The 17,043-nt window shown below is 36.1% G+C and overlaps 1 protein-coding gene across 1 annotated transcript in view; it reads left to right on the top strand.

Annotated features, from left to right (window-relative positions):
* The window catches only part of LOC108741127, a 266,602-nt gene that overhangs the window by 153,681 nt on the left and 95,878 nt on the right, over nucleotides 1–17,043 (top strand). The window contains exon 3 of the mRNA XM_018475786.2: nucleotides 5,841–9,062. Coding sequence (XP_018331288.1) covers nucleotides 6,128–9,062 — 2,935 coding nt within the window. The 5' untranslated portion in view covers nucleotides 5,841–6,127. The remainder of the gene's footprint in view (nucleotides 1–5,840; nucleotides 9,063–17,043) is intronic.

Raw genomic sequence — 17,043 nt, 5'->3', positions numbered from 1 at the left:
GTGATGAAACAAGATTTTTTTCTTCGCCAGATGAGGTCGTTTAATTTTCACCTCGTGGCTCAAACGTTGCAATAAGTCTGCGTAGTATTGACCAGTGATAGTATTACCCTTTGCAAGGTAATCAATGTATATAATATCTCTTGCATCCCAAAAAACAGTAGCCATAACCTTGTTCGCCGAAAAAATTGTTTTTGCCTTCTTTGGAGTTGGTTCCCCTGGTCCAATCCACTGTTTAGACTGTTCTTTGGTTTCAGGAGTGTAGTGGTGGACCCACGTTTCGTCAACGGTTACGAATCGACGCAAAAATTCGCTTGGATTACGCTTATACAATGACAAATTTGCGGTAGAAATGTTTTTTCGAATCAATTTTTGGTCGACTGTTAGCAAACGCGGCACCCATCTTGCACAGAGCTTTTCCATATGCAAATGTTGGTGCAAAATATGTTGCACACGTTCATATGACATCTTACAGGTCTCAGCTATCTCACGCACTTTCAATCTGCGGTCTCCCAGCACTATTTGATGAATTTTTTCGATCATATCTGGAGTTGTGACCTCAACGGGGCGTCCTGAGCGAGGCCCATCAGAGGTGCTCACACGACCCTTTTTAAACTCGGAAACCCACTGCTTAACGGTTGAATATGACGGGGAGGATGTCCCCAGTGTTGAGTCCATCTCTTTTTTAATTTCCTTCGGCGTTAACCCCTTCAAATAAAAGTATTTGATGACAGCACGATTTTCCTGCTTTTCCATTTTTACGAAAACCACAGAGGCGTCTTGTTCAGCGTGCTGTCAAACCTACACTAGCAAGGAGATCGGGCTGAAACTATAGCTACAAGCTATCCAAGGATGGTACTATAGAATGTCACCTCAAGGTAGGCCTAGTGGCGTCATCTCTTGGTTAGGCCGGAAACTTATCAATCCACCCTCGTATATTGTGTATACTTATACATATTTCCTCATTCCATTGGAACATGCCTGTTGTAATTTACTCATAAAAGTTTCGCGGAGAAAAAACCTTTTTAGGGTAAAATTCATTCTTGTGGAACCGGATATACGGTAAGAGAGCGCGATAAAGCAGAACTTCATCCGAGCTCTACATAAAGCAAGCATCCAGACAGGTTTTTAACTTTCAACATGAAAAGTTCAATGCGGTTTTAAACTAAGAATATGTTTCTTGTCGCACGCCACATGGTAACTGTAGTTTATTGGATGCGACGAAACAATATCCGAAATGGAAAACTTTGTCGTTTGCAGATGCGATGTCTTTTGGAAATGTGTGGAGTAGCTAACAATGTGACGATTCATGGAGAAGTAGAGTTAATCAAAATACGTCATCTGGAACAGGAACTTTTCCTTATTTTGCCATGTATTTCAAAGTTACTTCCTTATCTCTCCACCGTAATGATGCCATTGCTGTGTCAGTTAAATCTACCCACTTGCTTTAGTAAAACGTACACCCCCCTAAGATAAAAATGTTGTCTCTCAAAGTCTCTAAAGGCGAGACTCGATTCTCCGTCTCTCATCGAGTCTCTCAGGTGTCGCTGAGAGAGACTATCGAGAGACTGTCAAAAAAACTGTTTAGCGTCTCTGAACGAGATACTCAAGTTGTTCATAGAAAGATACTCATTTCGTATCCAGTCTCTGAACGAGAGACTCGAATCTCTGAACGAGAAACTCGAATCTAGACACATGTTTAAAACAACAGTTCAACATATTTCAGAAATCTCAGTCTTTCTACAAGAGACTCGAGTCTCTCAATTTTCAGCTTTATTCATTCAATCTCTCTATGGGAGACTTAAATCTCTGAATTAACAATTTTATCGTTCGAGTCTCTCATACAGAGACTGTGGGAGATCCATAAAAACACCTAGACAATAACTGAGAGACTGTGAAAGATTATGAGACGCTCTCAGAGACGCTGAAAGACTCTGAGAGACTGGAGAGACTGAAAATTTTTGTCTAGGGCCGGAGTGAGATTTTCTAGGGATTTCAATAATTCTATTATAGTTCAATAAATAATTTATTGTCCATTTTACCTTCCTAAACTGACCCAAAGAAGTACAATAAAGAATCAGGGAAAAAAATATAATTAACTTCTCAATTTGGATATGAATCATAAGGAACTGGACCAAAACAGTAATCGAAAAACCACAATCGAAATTTCATTGAACGTTTCGCCACTTTATTAAATCTTCCTCAGCAACTATAATTTTTTTTTTAATTTGGTAGCAGGTTAAATGACTCAAAAAAGATATTTAGTAGGTACCTATCTCAAGGACTATTTGGAACTGTTTCCTGGAGTCCCGAGATAAAGATTTTCACTCTTTCACAGAGTCTATGAAAGCGAGACTCGAAACTTTGTCTCTCATCGAGTCTCTCTGATGGAGCTGAGAGAGACTGTCGAGAGACTGTCAAAAAAGCTGTTTAGCGTCTCTGAACGAGAGACTCAAGTCTCTCACAGACAGATCCTCATTTCGTATCCAGTCTCTGAACGAGAGACTCGAATCTCTGAACGAGAGACTCGAGTCGCTCATAGAGAGATCCTCATTTCGTATCCAGTCTCTGAACGAGAGACTCGAATCTCTCAATAAGTGGTGTCTCGATAGACATGGTTAAAATTTTCTAAGTTCAACATGTTTCAGAGATCCCAGTCTTTCTACGAAAAACTTGAGTCTCAATTTTTCAGTTTTATTCATTCAGCCTCTCTGTGAGAGACTCGAATCTCTGAATTAACAATTTTATCGTTTGAGCCTCTCATACAGAAACTGTGAGAGATCCATAAAAAAACACCTAGACAATAACTAAGAGACTGTGAAAGACTGTAAGGAACGCTCTCAGAGACGCTGAAAGACTCTGAGAGACTGGATAAAGACTGAAAATTTTTGTCTAGGGGTAATTTTGTTGTTTTTTCTTCTTATTCTCCAACAAGAAGTTTTTATTTTGTAGTATTCAAAGAGGGAAGGGTAATAAGATTTCAGACTCTATACTCAATAGTTGCTACTAAAATAATTGAAAAATCAATTATCATGTGACCACATTTATTAGCTCTTGCTGACGAAGGCTACATATAAATATTGTACTGCGAGGGTCCACCTGATAAATGACCTCGTCAGTTTATCATGATATAATGGTAGAATCTAATATCTTATCTGTATGCAGATAATTAAGCTTATATTCACAAAATACAATATAATATAATTGAAAACTATTTCTGACATACAATTAGTGTTGAAATAAGATTAAAATGAAATTAATACGAAATTGATTTTATATTTTCAGTTTCACTATTCTTCTTATTTTTTTTTCTCATTTTAAAGCCCAAGGTTTTCAAAGTTAGAGTAAGTTTTCTTATTCTGCTTAACAATTTTCTCAATATAGCTTTTGTTTTTATTTGTTTGCATCAAATATTCCACCCCAAGAAAGATTCACAACAAGTAAATTGCATATTGACTTCAAAGCAATCTCTATTACGTTCCTTTCCACTTTAAGCATAGATACATATATGTATCTATGTATATATGCTTGCCCAATTTTCGTAATATTTTAGTACAGAAAAATTTCGTTACTCTTGTAGTATTACTCACACTTATCAGTTCAGTTATCAGGAAACTTCATGTGAAAGGCGGTAAAAAAATAATACAGTCATCATCAATTTTCTGAAATCGCAGGTTCTCAAAATTGTAAATGTCACGCTTTAATCTTTTTTAAGTTTAAAATTAAATCGTTATTTATTAATTATATTTTAAATTTTAATTTTCTATCTGTCTCTTTTAAAATTGTTAAAAATAAGTACAGAAAATAGCTCTTTGCCGATGTTTTGTTTTTAAGTTTTCTTGTTGAAATTCCAAATCCAAGAATGCTATTGAAATGTCAAGTGGCTGTATCCTTTAGTCTTTAGTATAATCATTTAGGGGAAAACTTCAACTCGTGTTCTGTTATTGTCCTAAATTGTATTAATTGATGGTTTCTCTAATTTTATATGGCGAAATTTCGTATAAAATTTTAGTTAACTGCGGCTTCTGTTAAAGCCACAGTAAGGCGAAACAATATTGTAGAATTAATTAAGAAAAGCTGTTATATTCATACACAAAAGTGCTTATTTTTTATATACGTATTTATTTTAAATAAACTTCTGCCATTTTCAGATAATTTTCTTTCAAATTAATTAAAGCACATTTTCACTAGAATTCTCTGTAATTAAACTATTGATGACGAAAGAGGATTTTGACGAAAAATATTTTGGAAATTAAATTAGTATGTCTATCTACAGACAGGTATATTTTTTGCGTAAATTCATTTATGCGAAGCGGAATGCTGTTTTTCGTTTTATAATCAAAAAGTATTTTCTTTTCCTCCAAGTAATTTAATAAAATTTGTTTACTCTGCTTTTTTGTTTTCAATATCCGAAGTTAAGTAAAATTTTCTTTTATTGTATACACGAGAGATATTAACTTGAGTTTTTTTAAAAGCGTAACCAGGTGGGTGCTGATAATTATGTTATCGAAAAAAGGCCACGGACAAATGATACTGTATAAATTGTCTTTAATAAACGTTACAGCTTTTAACGTCATTTACTATTATGAAGTATATTAAAAATTTGGTTATTGAATTGTTTCCAAAAATTAAACCAATTTGGTGTCTCAGTTCTTTTGGAATAATTATTAAGTATAATAGATAATCATAACTAGAATAAACAAACGAAAAAATAATTATATTAACGAAAATGGGGATTCTTTTATTGAGTCTATTGATAACTTTAAGGTTGTGATATCATAAAAATCGTTTCATGGATACCTTGATGAACCGTTTCAATGAAATAAATTATGTAACCAACTAATATTCGATTATTCTTCGTAAATTTATCACTGTAACCAGGGGTGTAGGCAGGATTTTCCTTGGCCGAGGGACTAATTTTTAATCTAATTATGTTTATTTTTGTATATAAATTGGACCTAAATTTATTCTTCATAAAATGTGTGTACTTACATATTGTATATAAAATTGTTAATACACTTCAGTGTGTCTGTTTTCAATCAGAATTAACCATTTTTTTCATTCACAGTCTGTTCAAAATATTTCGCCTTTATATCCAATCGCCCAGAAAGGCACGCTAGCTCGGTTCGAACCCTTACCATAAATCAGAGCCGGGAAAACTTTAACTTCGTAGGAGCCGCTACCTGAGATTAGTTTGGGTCACTCCATACCCTCCAATGCAACTTAAATAATACCTACGAAAATTTTCTAATGATCGTCCCGCAGCTCAGGGGTAGCATGCCGGATTGCGGTCGCAAAACTATTGGGTTCGGCTATAGAAGAGGGGACTAACCTATATGGAAGGGATAAGAAAAGGAAATAATCATCCCAATCGCACTCGCAGAAGAAATGAGGAGCTCCTTGGCTATACCTGAGAAGCACTCTGGAGTCAAGAGAGCTGGAGTTTGCCCAGCTCTACCATAAACCATATTTCTTACAAAATTATCATTCCCTGCCCCCCCTACCCTCTACATATTTGTAATAATAAATTGTACTGGTTATTATAGTAACTTTCTCATCTTTAAATAGATTCTTCACCACCACTTGTTTCTATTACGGTGTTATCAGTTGTTTAGTGTATTATTTTAATTTCGGGGGAGAGTTAACCCCCCTAGGTACGCGCCTGACTCTAACCCTATGATTTCGCTATTATTATTAATATTGTATATATGTATACCAATTATTAACAATAACACATTAATCACGCTGGCCTTATCGAGGTACACATTTACATTATGTTATTAGTCCATGTTATGTGTTGTGCGTTAGGAAATAATTGCTAAAATTTTATTCTTTTGTTTCAGGTTAATTACAAAGGTATCGGACCCAGAGTTATCAAAATAACGGGGGATGAAATGTTGCGCAATAAAAAGAAGGTTATTAGCAGTATGCGATGGTGGAGTTCAATATTTTCGTATACCGAAACGGCGAAACGTAGCAAAAGGCAATTAGAAGAGAATCAGCAATAGTAGAGTGCCCCTGATAGGTTGGATAAGTCAACAATAGAATCGTGGTTCACATGTTTTCGCGATAAAAATCTTCAACAAATAGCCAAAAAGGGCCAGTTACGATACGAGGATATCGGTGCGAAATGGGTTCTTTTGTGTCTGAACTAACCGTCCCTGGTTATCCTTTGTCAAATTTAACCGAGCAACTGATCAATTCATCGAAATCAGGAGAAACGAATATAAACATGACCCAAGCCGTTTGCGAATTGCACGACAAAGAATTTCTCCAACTAGAAATTTCGTCACTTGTTAAAACGGAAACTACAAAAGAAACTCGCAAAACACAAAATTGCAAAATGTTCGAAAAAGGCACCAATTTAAACGAAGACGGAATTGGAACAACCAATATCGCAAAAGTTGCAATACCAAAAATAGAAACGAACGAATTGTCAAAGGAAGAATTGTTACGGGAAATTTCAGGAGTCAGTGAAGACGAAATGAATAATGATTTTCAAGACAAGAACCGAACTGAACGTTCTTTGGATTTTTCCGAGTATAATAAAGAGCTTAAAGCGATAGACGCGACGAGAATTTCAAACTGTTTGCTGAACGAAGTCGATACTTCATTAAGTAAATCTACCGAAAGTGAAATTAACAGTCAATCAGATAAAGCAACGGAGGACCTCTTGAAGCTTCTGCTGCGTATAAGAGGTACATCTTCTTTCGATGAAGAACGAACAAAAGCCGTGGGTGCTTGTAGTGCGGAAAACACCGTAGTTCCTGATTTATCTGGCAAGGTCATCGGAGCAGAAACTATGCCGGAGGCGTGCAAAGGTATGTACATCGATCTTCCGCCGCCCGTTGACGCGAGGACGGAGTCTGAGGCGTCTCTTAGCTCTTTAAACTTAGACGAGCAAATAATTCTAGAGGCGCCCGAGGAATTTCGCTCATCCGATAAGAACGACCGACTGCATTACGATTGCGGTGGGTCGCCGGAAGTGGGCGCGTGCATCTTGTCTGAAGATGAAACCGGTCCATTGTGTCACGATCGGCTGGTCCGTGACTGTAATAAAGCTTCTAAAGCGGAAGGAAACATGCGACCGCCAGCAAGAGATACACGTGAGACTGGCAGGGATAAACAGGCAAACGTAGAAGGTATCAACGTAATTATTATGCCCAAGACGGCGATGGACGGCATTAATAATCATGTTGCTGTGGACGCACCTACAAACACAATGGAAACAATCGAGGACAACCGTCATGCATCAAGCACTCGACCAGGTGGGGCGTCCGGAGACAATGACCAAATGACAACAGTCGTTTCAAAACAGTCGACGTTAGACAATGAAGAGGCCCTCGATTCTAATACAGAAAACGACGAAATCGTTGGACCGACCTCACGTGTGTTAAACTACACTGCAGAGGAGGTCACGTGTGAAAAAATGTCGAGCGTGAAGGTCACGTTGGCGAACAATAACAACAGTTCAAATGAAATTGGATCTAAATTGTGGGACGGTGTTCGCGAAGGACGAGCCATCAGCTCTGTGAATGGGTTTGCTGTCTTCGGAGATGCCTTTGTAAACGACGCCGACGACGACGACATCGACGCCGGTTGCGCGGGTGCGTCGTGCGTGGGGGACACACAACGAGGGACCTCAACCGCCTCGGATCCATCGATCGCGTCTGACGGCGCACGTTGCGCACAGGCGCCGCGATGCAGTCGCATCCCGACCGCCTGGACTAGTGTTGCGCCCGTTTCATCCCGAAACCACTCGGCAAACAGCTGTAAGGACCCTGTCACTGATTCAGATGCCACAGTGACTATTGCATCAAAATGTGATACAAAATCCAACTGTACAGTTTATACTAGTGAACTTGAAAGTGACGTGAACGTGGAATTTAATAATCTCAGGAAAAACGTGAATAGTGCCAAAGTTGTTGAAAACTCATCCAGCGATCCAGACTTAGCGCTCCTCAAGTGGGAATTTAGAAACGGACGTTTAGTGTTCGACGAGAAAAAGGATGAGAGTGATTCTAGAGCGGCAGCAGATGAAGATCGCTTTCCATCGGTTACCTTGATAGAGAAGTATCCTTCGTTAGTTTTCCGATTATCAGACGAAAATAGCGATTCTTGCTCTGTCTGTTCTGTAGACATCCTCTGCAGCAGAAATATAAACAAAAAGTGCGTCGATAGCCATTCTCGGATTAAGTATCTAGAAAGTAAATTAAAAGAAGCTGCTGGTATTTCGTGTGACATCAGAGAAAACGGAACAAATCGAGCAGAATTCGATGAAAGTAAATACGAAAACGTTGAGGAACGTTTACTATTGAAACAGTGCGATATTGATAAAAATCAAAACATTATATATAAAACAGACTCTCTCGATAATCAATTGACTGAAACCGCACCGATTGACAAAGATGAAGTAGACTTTGGTGGCTCAATTAGTGGATGTGAATTTGATGTTCAGAAGCTTGGTTCGTTCAAAGGATTTAATTCTGATGACTTTTACGTTGTTTACGATGAGTATGACGAACTTGCCAGTTCAGACGATGGTTCTTCTTCAAGCTCTGTTGTAACAAAAGAAGCACCGATTACCATGGGCACCGATGGCGATAAGGTCAAACAACACAATCCCGACCACGAGAATTTAAAATCACTTTTGAAGAAACCTGGTCGAGGTCGAGATGGTGCTAATAAACATCGAGTGGTCTTCAACGAAAACAAAAACGAATTTTTCGATGCCGACTACATAATTCTTATCCGAGAAGAGTGCGATTACGATGACGAGGACGATGACAGTGTGTGTACATGTAACGATCACGAAATGGTACGTCTTACGTGTTGCGAGCCCAATTGCAATTGCAGTATGTACGAAACTTATTCGGAAAATACCCCGCCGAGTCCAAAATTCGCGCCTCCTTTCGAATTCGTCGATGCGGTCACCCTCAGTCCACCTGAAGGATACAAGGACATGGAGCTTGGAGAACAGCAACTGTTGGCGCTTCAACAGATGGCCAGTCGAGGACAGCGAGCAGCAGTTTGCAAGGATTGCAGCCAAAGCCACGAAGATGATGGTAAGTCGTAATACACACTTAAACCTATTATGCCAATTAATAAAGTTGGTTACTTATATGATTACTATTTGGTAGTACATAAACATAAACATTCTAAATTTTCTGCCTGTGTCTATATACGTTAATTAGCTACAGTTTTTGTATACTGGAGATTGGAATGATATCTATTTAGTTGCGACAGAAAAATTTAAGTTAATTAATGCTGAAATTCGAGCCCAGGGTCATACAAATTGAACTTTCTTTTACTACTTGTAAGTGTAAAATTTATATAGTCAGTATTTGTTGCCTTATATCAATCAATAAATGCGAATGAGCGAAGACGTTTTAAAATGGATTTTAAGTTGCTTAATACCATGACATTCTTTTGTTCATTGGTCATCAATCGTTTTTGTTATTCAGTAGTAAGAAGGTAAAAACATAGCAGTAATAAATTGCTTTTGGAATTTGTAACAGTAAAGTCTTCGCCATAGTAATGAGCGAAATTGGACTTGGTCTTGTAAGACCAAGACTGGTTTTACATTAGCAAGACTAAGATTAAAACCAAGACCAAATACCCAATATTAAACCAAAAATTGTTATTGCTTCCAGTGGATTTATGAGTTAAATTATTTGAACTATTCCTTTCTTGGAACAAAATATTTTTTGTATTTGTCTTGCTTTGTTTCTCACTACTTGGTTCCTTATATACTTCTTGAAAATTTTTACCACATGCTTAGAAAACGGTTGAGAACAATATAGACATAACGAAAAATCCCAATTTGAATTGCATAAGCACCTATAGTTACGATATTCAATCCCTTTTTTGATTGATTTTTGATAGCGGTAGTAATGAGTGAATGCGACGACGAAATAAAAGTAAAAGATATTTTATCATTAATATATGCATACTATTTTAAAACTGGTTGTATGTATTCTTAGCTAATATTGTAAATTTAATCTCACTCTTGATCTTTGTCTTCCGTTTTGGTTCCTATACACGTCCTGTTAAAGCATGTGTTGTCTTATTTTAGTGTTAACCTATTGGTAAAATCAAAGCTATTCTGCTTACCGCACTCACAATTAGAAAGATAATATAATAATCAAATGATGATAAAACAAAAATTGGATTTTTTAAAATATATTAATAATTGTGTTAAGAACATAAGTTATCACATTAGACAAGCGGAAGCCTGTCTTTGAGAACCCCTTAAATATTCATTTTAAAATTAGAAAACTTGGTATTGATGTCAATGTATAAATAAGTGTATAAATTACATTGCTCAATTACAAGTATTTGGTACTCGGAAATTCTTTTACTTTCAATAGAATCCAGAGCAAAACAAACCAACGAATTATTTTTACATCTGTAACAACAGCCAAAAATCACGGAAGCCGCAAATACTTGCCTTATACTTAATTCGTTTTTACGAGTGCAATGAAAAAATTATAAAAGCAATTTGTTCATTTAAATAAGTTCTTCATTCAGAGTTATAAGCGTTTAAGTGTTCAAAAAGTGAGAAAAAATTTGCTACTAATCTGAATGTAAGACGTGTTTGGATTCGTTTATACATACATATAAGTATATATGCGTAGGTACCAATAAAAAAGGTACAAATCGTCATTAATATGTCATTATGAAATGAAAGGTGTAGCAATTCTTACCTTGACCTTCGATGTTCTTGACTTTTTTATTAGGAAAAGGAACGGAGAAGCTATTTTGCTTATTATTGTTATTTTTTCATGATGATTCTACATCAGTTTTTGTACAACAGTAAAAAATTGTAAAATTCGTGAATAATTAATTTATGGAAGGATTTTTCAGTATACCTATGGAATATTTTTCATTGATGTTATATTTTGTATTGAACAAGTGCAAAATTTTCTGTTCTATATTTTTGTGGATATTAGAAGAATATGTCATGTTTATTGGTTTATATCGCTATCAATCTAACGTGCCTAATTTAGTCGTTTGTACGAACAAATTAATAGTTAGGTAATATTGTTATCTAAATTGCATAGTAAGAAAACTTTTGACTCCATAACCTAATCAAAGTGACGGTAACAAAGTTGAAACATTTTTGGTATTGTAGATAGGTACTATTTGGGTCATTTATGTGGTTTCTATCTTATGAAAAATAAAATCATTGAGCGATCAAAGTCGATAGTCAAAGATTGCTAGGGCCCTTATTACTAGGTCACAGGTAATAGAAACATAGTGGATAAAGATTCGGTAGTTGATTAATGTGGATGTGTTGCGATCTCAGCTGGTTAAATATAACATTTTTTAAGTTAATTTGCCTGTTTTATATTGTTAGTTTAAATAATGGAAATTACTTAAAACAAAGCATCTGTCTGTCAATAAATCTACTACTTAACACGAATACCACTGCAATACACTTTATTGCCCCACTTTTCGCTATAAATGAATTGTGGAGCGAATGATTTAGGGATTTTAAGCGCCAACGCTAAATAAATTCCGACTTGACGCTAAATTCCAGTAAAAATGCGGAATTTACACAAAAATAAGCAATTTACAGCCAAGGTCATTATTCTGCGTATAAACCTTTAAAAAAGAACTTATCGGTATTGAATTTGATGCTTTCATGGGATTCTGAAGCGAGACTAGCCTGGTTACGACGATGCTGTCGTTCTTCTGAATAAATCGTTTCTTTTTAGCTGGTCAGTTTCATTATTCTGACATTTCGGCCAGTAGCTTAGTTGAGGACTCCTGGTAGTTTTTAGTCTAAAACTTGCGTCCTGTTACCATTACAATCTAGTTATTTCAAAGCAGAAGAGGGGATTTGAAATTATTTTGCTCTGGTTATTTGACATCATCATAAATAGGTACACTTCGTTTAGTTTCTGTAGCGATGTGACCTTCAGTTTGACCGGCGCAAAGTAGAAAAGAACAGCACTAGGCCAGAAAAGAAAGAAGACAACTCTCGGCCAAACTCTTAACCGGTGAGGAGCGTTCAATCCGTACAGTACTGCATGGATAAATTGACCATTTTATCCATTAAAATTGCATTGCTCAAATGTGCTGTTATTGGTACCATTTACTACTGAAAAAAATCAACGAGATGTTTATTTATATTTGAAGACATATTAAAGGCTTTAATGCTTGTTTTCGACTCGCACTACTATTCATGATTGAACCAAACATTTGGCAGGTACTATATGAAAAAGTATGTTTAATGAACAAGAGTCGAGGGTATAATGAGCTTCATTCTCCCTACCTACGATTTTGCCAGCGCATCCAAGACATTGGAAGGGGCACATCGCTATAGAACGTAAATGAAGTATAACATGTTAGCTTCTGAAGCTTGTTAAAATGTTTCCTTTTGGACGTATCCGCCAGGGGTCACATGTGGCGCGTGACGCGTGACGTTACATTTTTCGGTTTTATACCATAGTAAATTTCCTGCCGTCAATAAAGTCTTCACTAATTTCATTACACTTTCTAGTTCTACTAGTGTGCAAAACATCAAATTACCATTAAGCATCTAATTAATAAATATGCGACATCTATATTTTATATTTAACGACCTGCAAATTTTGAAGATGCAAGAGGGGTCATTTAAATTAAATTTCAATTAAAAATTGATAGGTACGTATTACCATGGTATCTGACTGCCAACATATTGCTGAGAGAAGCCATTAAACATATTAATACTTTTATTATTTTGTGAATGGTCTCTACGTGTAAAAGAACAATAAAGTACGAAGCATATTTTACAAACTGTAAGGATAAAACGTGTGTAAATATTGTATTTTTGTAGGGAGTGTCAAGCAAAAACCTTTCTTTCACAAAAGCTTCGTTAAACTTTCGTGGCGTTTCTATTGAATTTTTTTCTGCATAGTAGATCATTTTAATCTCATAAATTAGAACCCAAAAACAGACGCAATACGTGCTTAAATTCATAATCTCGTACCCGCAGATCGTAACGGAATTCATTTTAGTTTAAGATAAAAATGTATTGTTCGTCGTTCATTCTTTTATACTAGATATACCTAAAGAGATTGAATAACGTTAATATCCAGTTTCTTAATAGACAACAGCTTAGTTCCTGCATAGGTTAAAGTTAATATTGTGGTAATGAAATGTATATTGGCTTAGATTAAACTAACTCGTTAGGTATCTGAAATTAAATACTACGATTACAGAAAACGTAAAGAAAACACGGTCGCAAGTGCTACTACGATCAAATAACAATTTAACAATTACCTACTGTTGCTGATAGTTGTAAATACTTTTCAGCTCACAACTGAACGAATACAGCCGATAGTACATACTTTTTCGTGATTGCATGTCGTATTGTAGCTACCAAAAAAGTTCTTCGTAACATCTCGTTTCTGCGGTAAAATCAATTACTCGAAACGTGTTATTTGATTTTGCAGCGATTTTATAGAAAGTGAATCAGATTGACGCCCGCATCTGTTAATACTTGTTATAGGTACCCAGTAAAACAAGATTTGCACACGAAAACCTGTGTAAGTGTAAATCTATAGATAGTTTAGAAAATCATGAACCTTCAGATGCACAAAAGGCTGGTTTTATCATATTCATATTGTAAAGAAAATTAAGTGTAGATTATACCGCTTTTCTTGGTATACAGCTGTACCACATTTTTTATTGAACAAACTCTTAACGATTTTAAGAAATTTAATTCATTAATAAAAAAACGAAATATTTACAAAATAAGTACAAACTAAAATTATATTGAAACTAAATAACCAAATAAACTAAACTAATTGAACGAGGAAATATGTACAATGAAAATAATAAAAGAAAAAATGTACAAGGACTTGATTGGCTTGAAGATGTTTACGAATTACTTGTGCTGACTGACTTGTATTGAAAAAAACTCTTTTTAAACTTTTGGGAGTTTCATTCTCACCACCAGTAATGCTGACGGGCGGGCAGTCCCTCCGAAAGGTAGGGCGGAAGGCCCTCTTCAGCCTTCTTTCAGAAATCGTGGGAATGAGTGGGTGATGATTCGAGTGAGAAAGATGAGACAGACGAAATGAAGACAAAAGAGAATGAAAGATTATCTGTGGAATATTACTGCCTCAGCATTTGCCTAGGTGATCCAAGGAAACCACAGAAAAGCTTCGACCAAGACGGACAGACCCGGAATCGAACCGGCGTCCTCCCGAATGTTAAGCAATGGTTTAAACCTTTAGCCCACTCGGTGACTTGTATTGACTAAATTAAGTGTTTATAAAAATATGGAAGTAAATAACTAATATAATTGTAACATAATAGACATAGTGAAAGAGACGACTAAAACTACTTAACTACCTCAGTTTGGGAAAGCCAGATGAGGGTTGCGAATAGAGTTAAAAATGACCCAAATAGTCGAACATGACTGTAAATAAATTAGAATTAACAAATTTGCAAAACTAAAATAAAATTCTATAACTAATGTTGTTATCCTTCACGTGTTTGATAAAACTGAACACACATTGTATGTACATTGGACGCGGCTTTTGATTCTAACCATATGCCTCGGTATACACCTAGGGATGGAGATGAAGCTCCAGATAAAATGTAGAAGGTGACGGGCAAAGATATTAAAGTTGTCGCACACTTGTCTCGTCCCGTCAAAATACGGATGGGATAAAAACAATGTAAGTGAATGAATAACACTCATTAGTCCATCACAGCACGGCTCAGAAAGAATGTCGACGAAACGGATTACAGGTTTCCAATCCTGGCCGGCAAAGAACGGTGCGTATCGTGACGTGACGTGATGAACGGGTCAAGTGAGCGCATCGCGGTCTAGCGTTATCTTGTTGAACCTTGTCGGGGCAATGTCTGTTTTACAAATTTGCAATATTTCGGCAGCTGTTCAGAGTCAGAGCAGATAGAGTTAACCCTCTTTTGGTTCTTCTTCATTACCAGAACTGTTGCTTCCAGACAGGATAAAATTGTCACTGATGTAAGAAAGAAAGGGAAAAGAAAATAGGGAAAAGGCGAATATAAAGATATGAGACGAAAAATTAGAAGAAGTTGCTGATTTAAGACATCTAGGAAGTCAAATAAGTCAGGTCGGAAGGAGTAGTAGGGATATAAACCAGAGGATAGCGCAGGGTCGTGTCGCTTTTAATAAAAAGAAGTCACTTCTATGTTCGCGAATGGTTAACTTAGAAATTCGAAAAAGGTTATGAAAGGTGTATGTTTGGAGCGCGGCGTTGTACGGGTGCGGAAACAGGACAGTGGGCGGCGGCGGAAATAAAAGGTTAGAAGCGTTCGAAATGTGGTGTTGTAGGCGAATGATGAGGATACCGTGGGTAGAGAAGGTTAGAAATGAAGAGGTATTAGAAAGAATAGGAGAACAGAGGACTCTGTGGAAGTCAATAGAAAATAGGCGAGATAAATTGGTAGGACACCTTCTCAGGCATGAAGGTCTAGTTAAAGACATATTAGAAGCAGAAACTGGAGTTAGGAGGGGTAGAGGTAGACCTAGGTTAGATTACTGTTCTCAAATAGTTAAGGTTGTTCTAGTTTTAGGGAAATGCGAAGTTTAGCTCAGGATAGGAAAGAGTGGAGGTACGTGTCCAACCAGTCTTAGAACTAACGACTTTATGATGATGATGTAACTAAGCTAAAATAAAAACATTCTTCACGGAAAGACATCTGATGAAGATTTCAGAAGTGTACTAATTGTATGTAAATAAAGACTAATTACTGAAAACGGTTTTAATTGAAGATCTACCCTCCAAATTTTTTTCCAAATTTTTAGGTCGTATTTTTGGAAATGGAATGAAGAACGTATAGTAAATAGCAAATAATAAATTTTTAAATGTGCTATTTTTTGTCAGTGTTGTGTCATTAAAAAAATTAGATAAAGGCGTATCCAAAGATGTTTATAGTTTAAAAATTAGAGGAAAGTTATTAATTTTGAAAACATATATTCTTGACTGAAGGGCTAAATGAAAATTTTTTTGATACATTTTAGAAAAGTTAACCGTTAACATCTCACTCAAAGGAATAATTGAAACCAACAATGGGTACGCTTTTCTATTAAGGATGATGAAGGTCCAAAAAATATTTTTTATCTTTTCAGTCTTTGGATCAATAGTTTTAAATCGATATACCTATAAACTTTTATCATAATAATAATAAATATAAATGATGGCAGGAGGGCTGTAACATATAAAAGATGGACGGTGCAAAACAATAAAATTTTGCTATTGATTACCGAACCCTACGAAAATATGCCTACTTATTTGGATAATTTAATATTACTAACATTAGTAATATACCTATCATTTATTTTTATTTGTTCGAAATGAAAACTATTAGTTTGATAAGTTGTCAGGTATTCTACGTTGACGCAGCGAGACAAATTATTTTTCTGAAACAATGTCATTTCTCCGCGGGAAAGTAGACGTCAAATTTATCGGTGCACGAAGTTTGTTGGACGCTTAAGTAAACAGCGTCGTCGAAATTGTGAAAAATGAGTCTCGAGTCTAGCCTCGAACGATAATTCCTTACTACTTCTATAGATAGATACGTATAGAACTGTGTGAATGGTCTTTTCAATACGACGCGACGCGACACGATGCAACGATGAAAAGAATTCCGTACAGAAACAATATAGTTTCCACCTGGGAGTAAATTTAGTTACGGCAATTTACTTTTTGCGACAGATTTTGCAACAATAAAATATAGTTCTTTTATTATTCGGTAATTATGTTTGCAATAGAGAAAACGATAGAAAAAGGGAAGACTGCGTACATAGGATTTGTAGATTTAGAGAAAGCCTTTGACAATGTTAAATGGGACAAGATGTTAAATTTACTTAAAAATGTAGGGATGAATTACAAAGATAGAAGAGTGATACGTAGTTTGTATAAAGAGCAACAGGCAGTTATAGAGCTGGGGATGCAACGTAGAGAAGTAAATATTAGGAAGGGAGTCAGACAGGGATGCACACTGTCACCGTTACTTTTTAATCTATACATCGAAGACGCCATCAACATCATTAAAGACAGT

This window comes from Agrilus planipennis, unplaced genomic scaffold, assembly GCF_000699045.2.
Source record: "Agrilus planipennis isolate EAB-ADULT unplaced genomic scaffold, Apla_2.0 scaffold31, whole genome shotgun sequence".
NCBI classification, from domain to species: domain Eukaryota; kingdom Metazoa; phylum Arthropoda; class Insecta; order Coleoptera; family Buprestidae; genus Agrilus; species Agrilus planipennis.
This window is presented reverse-complemented; position numbering and strand designations above follow the sequence as displayed.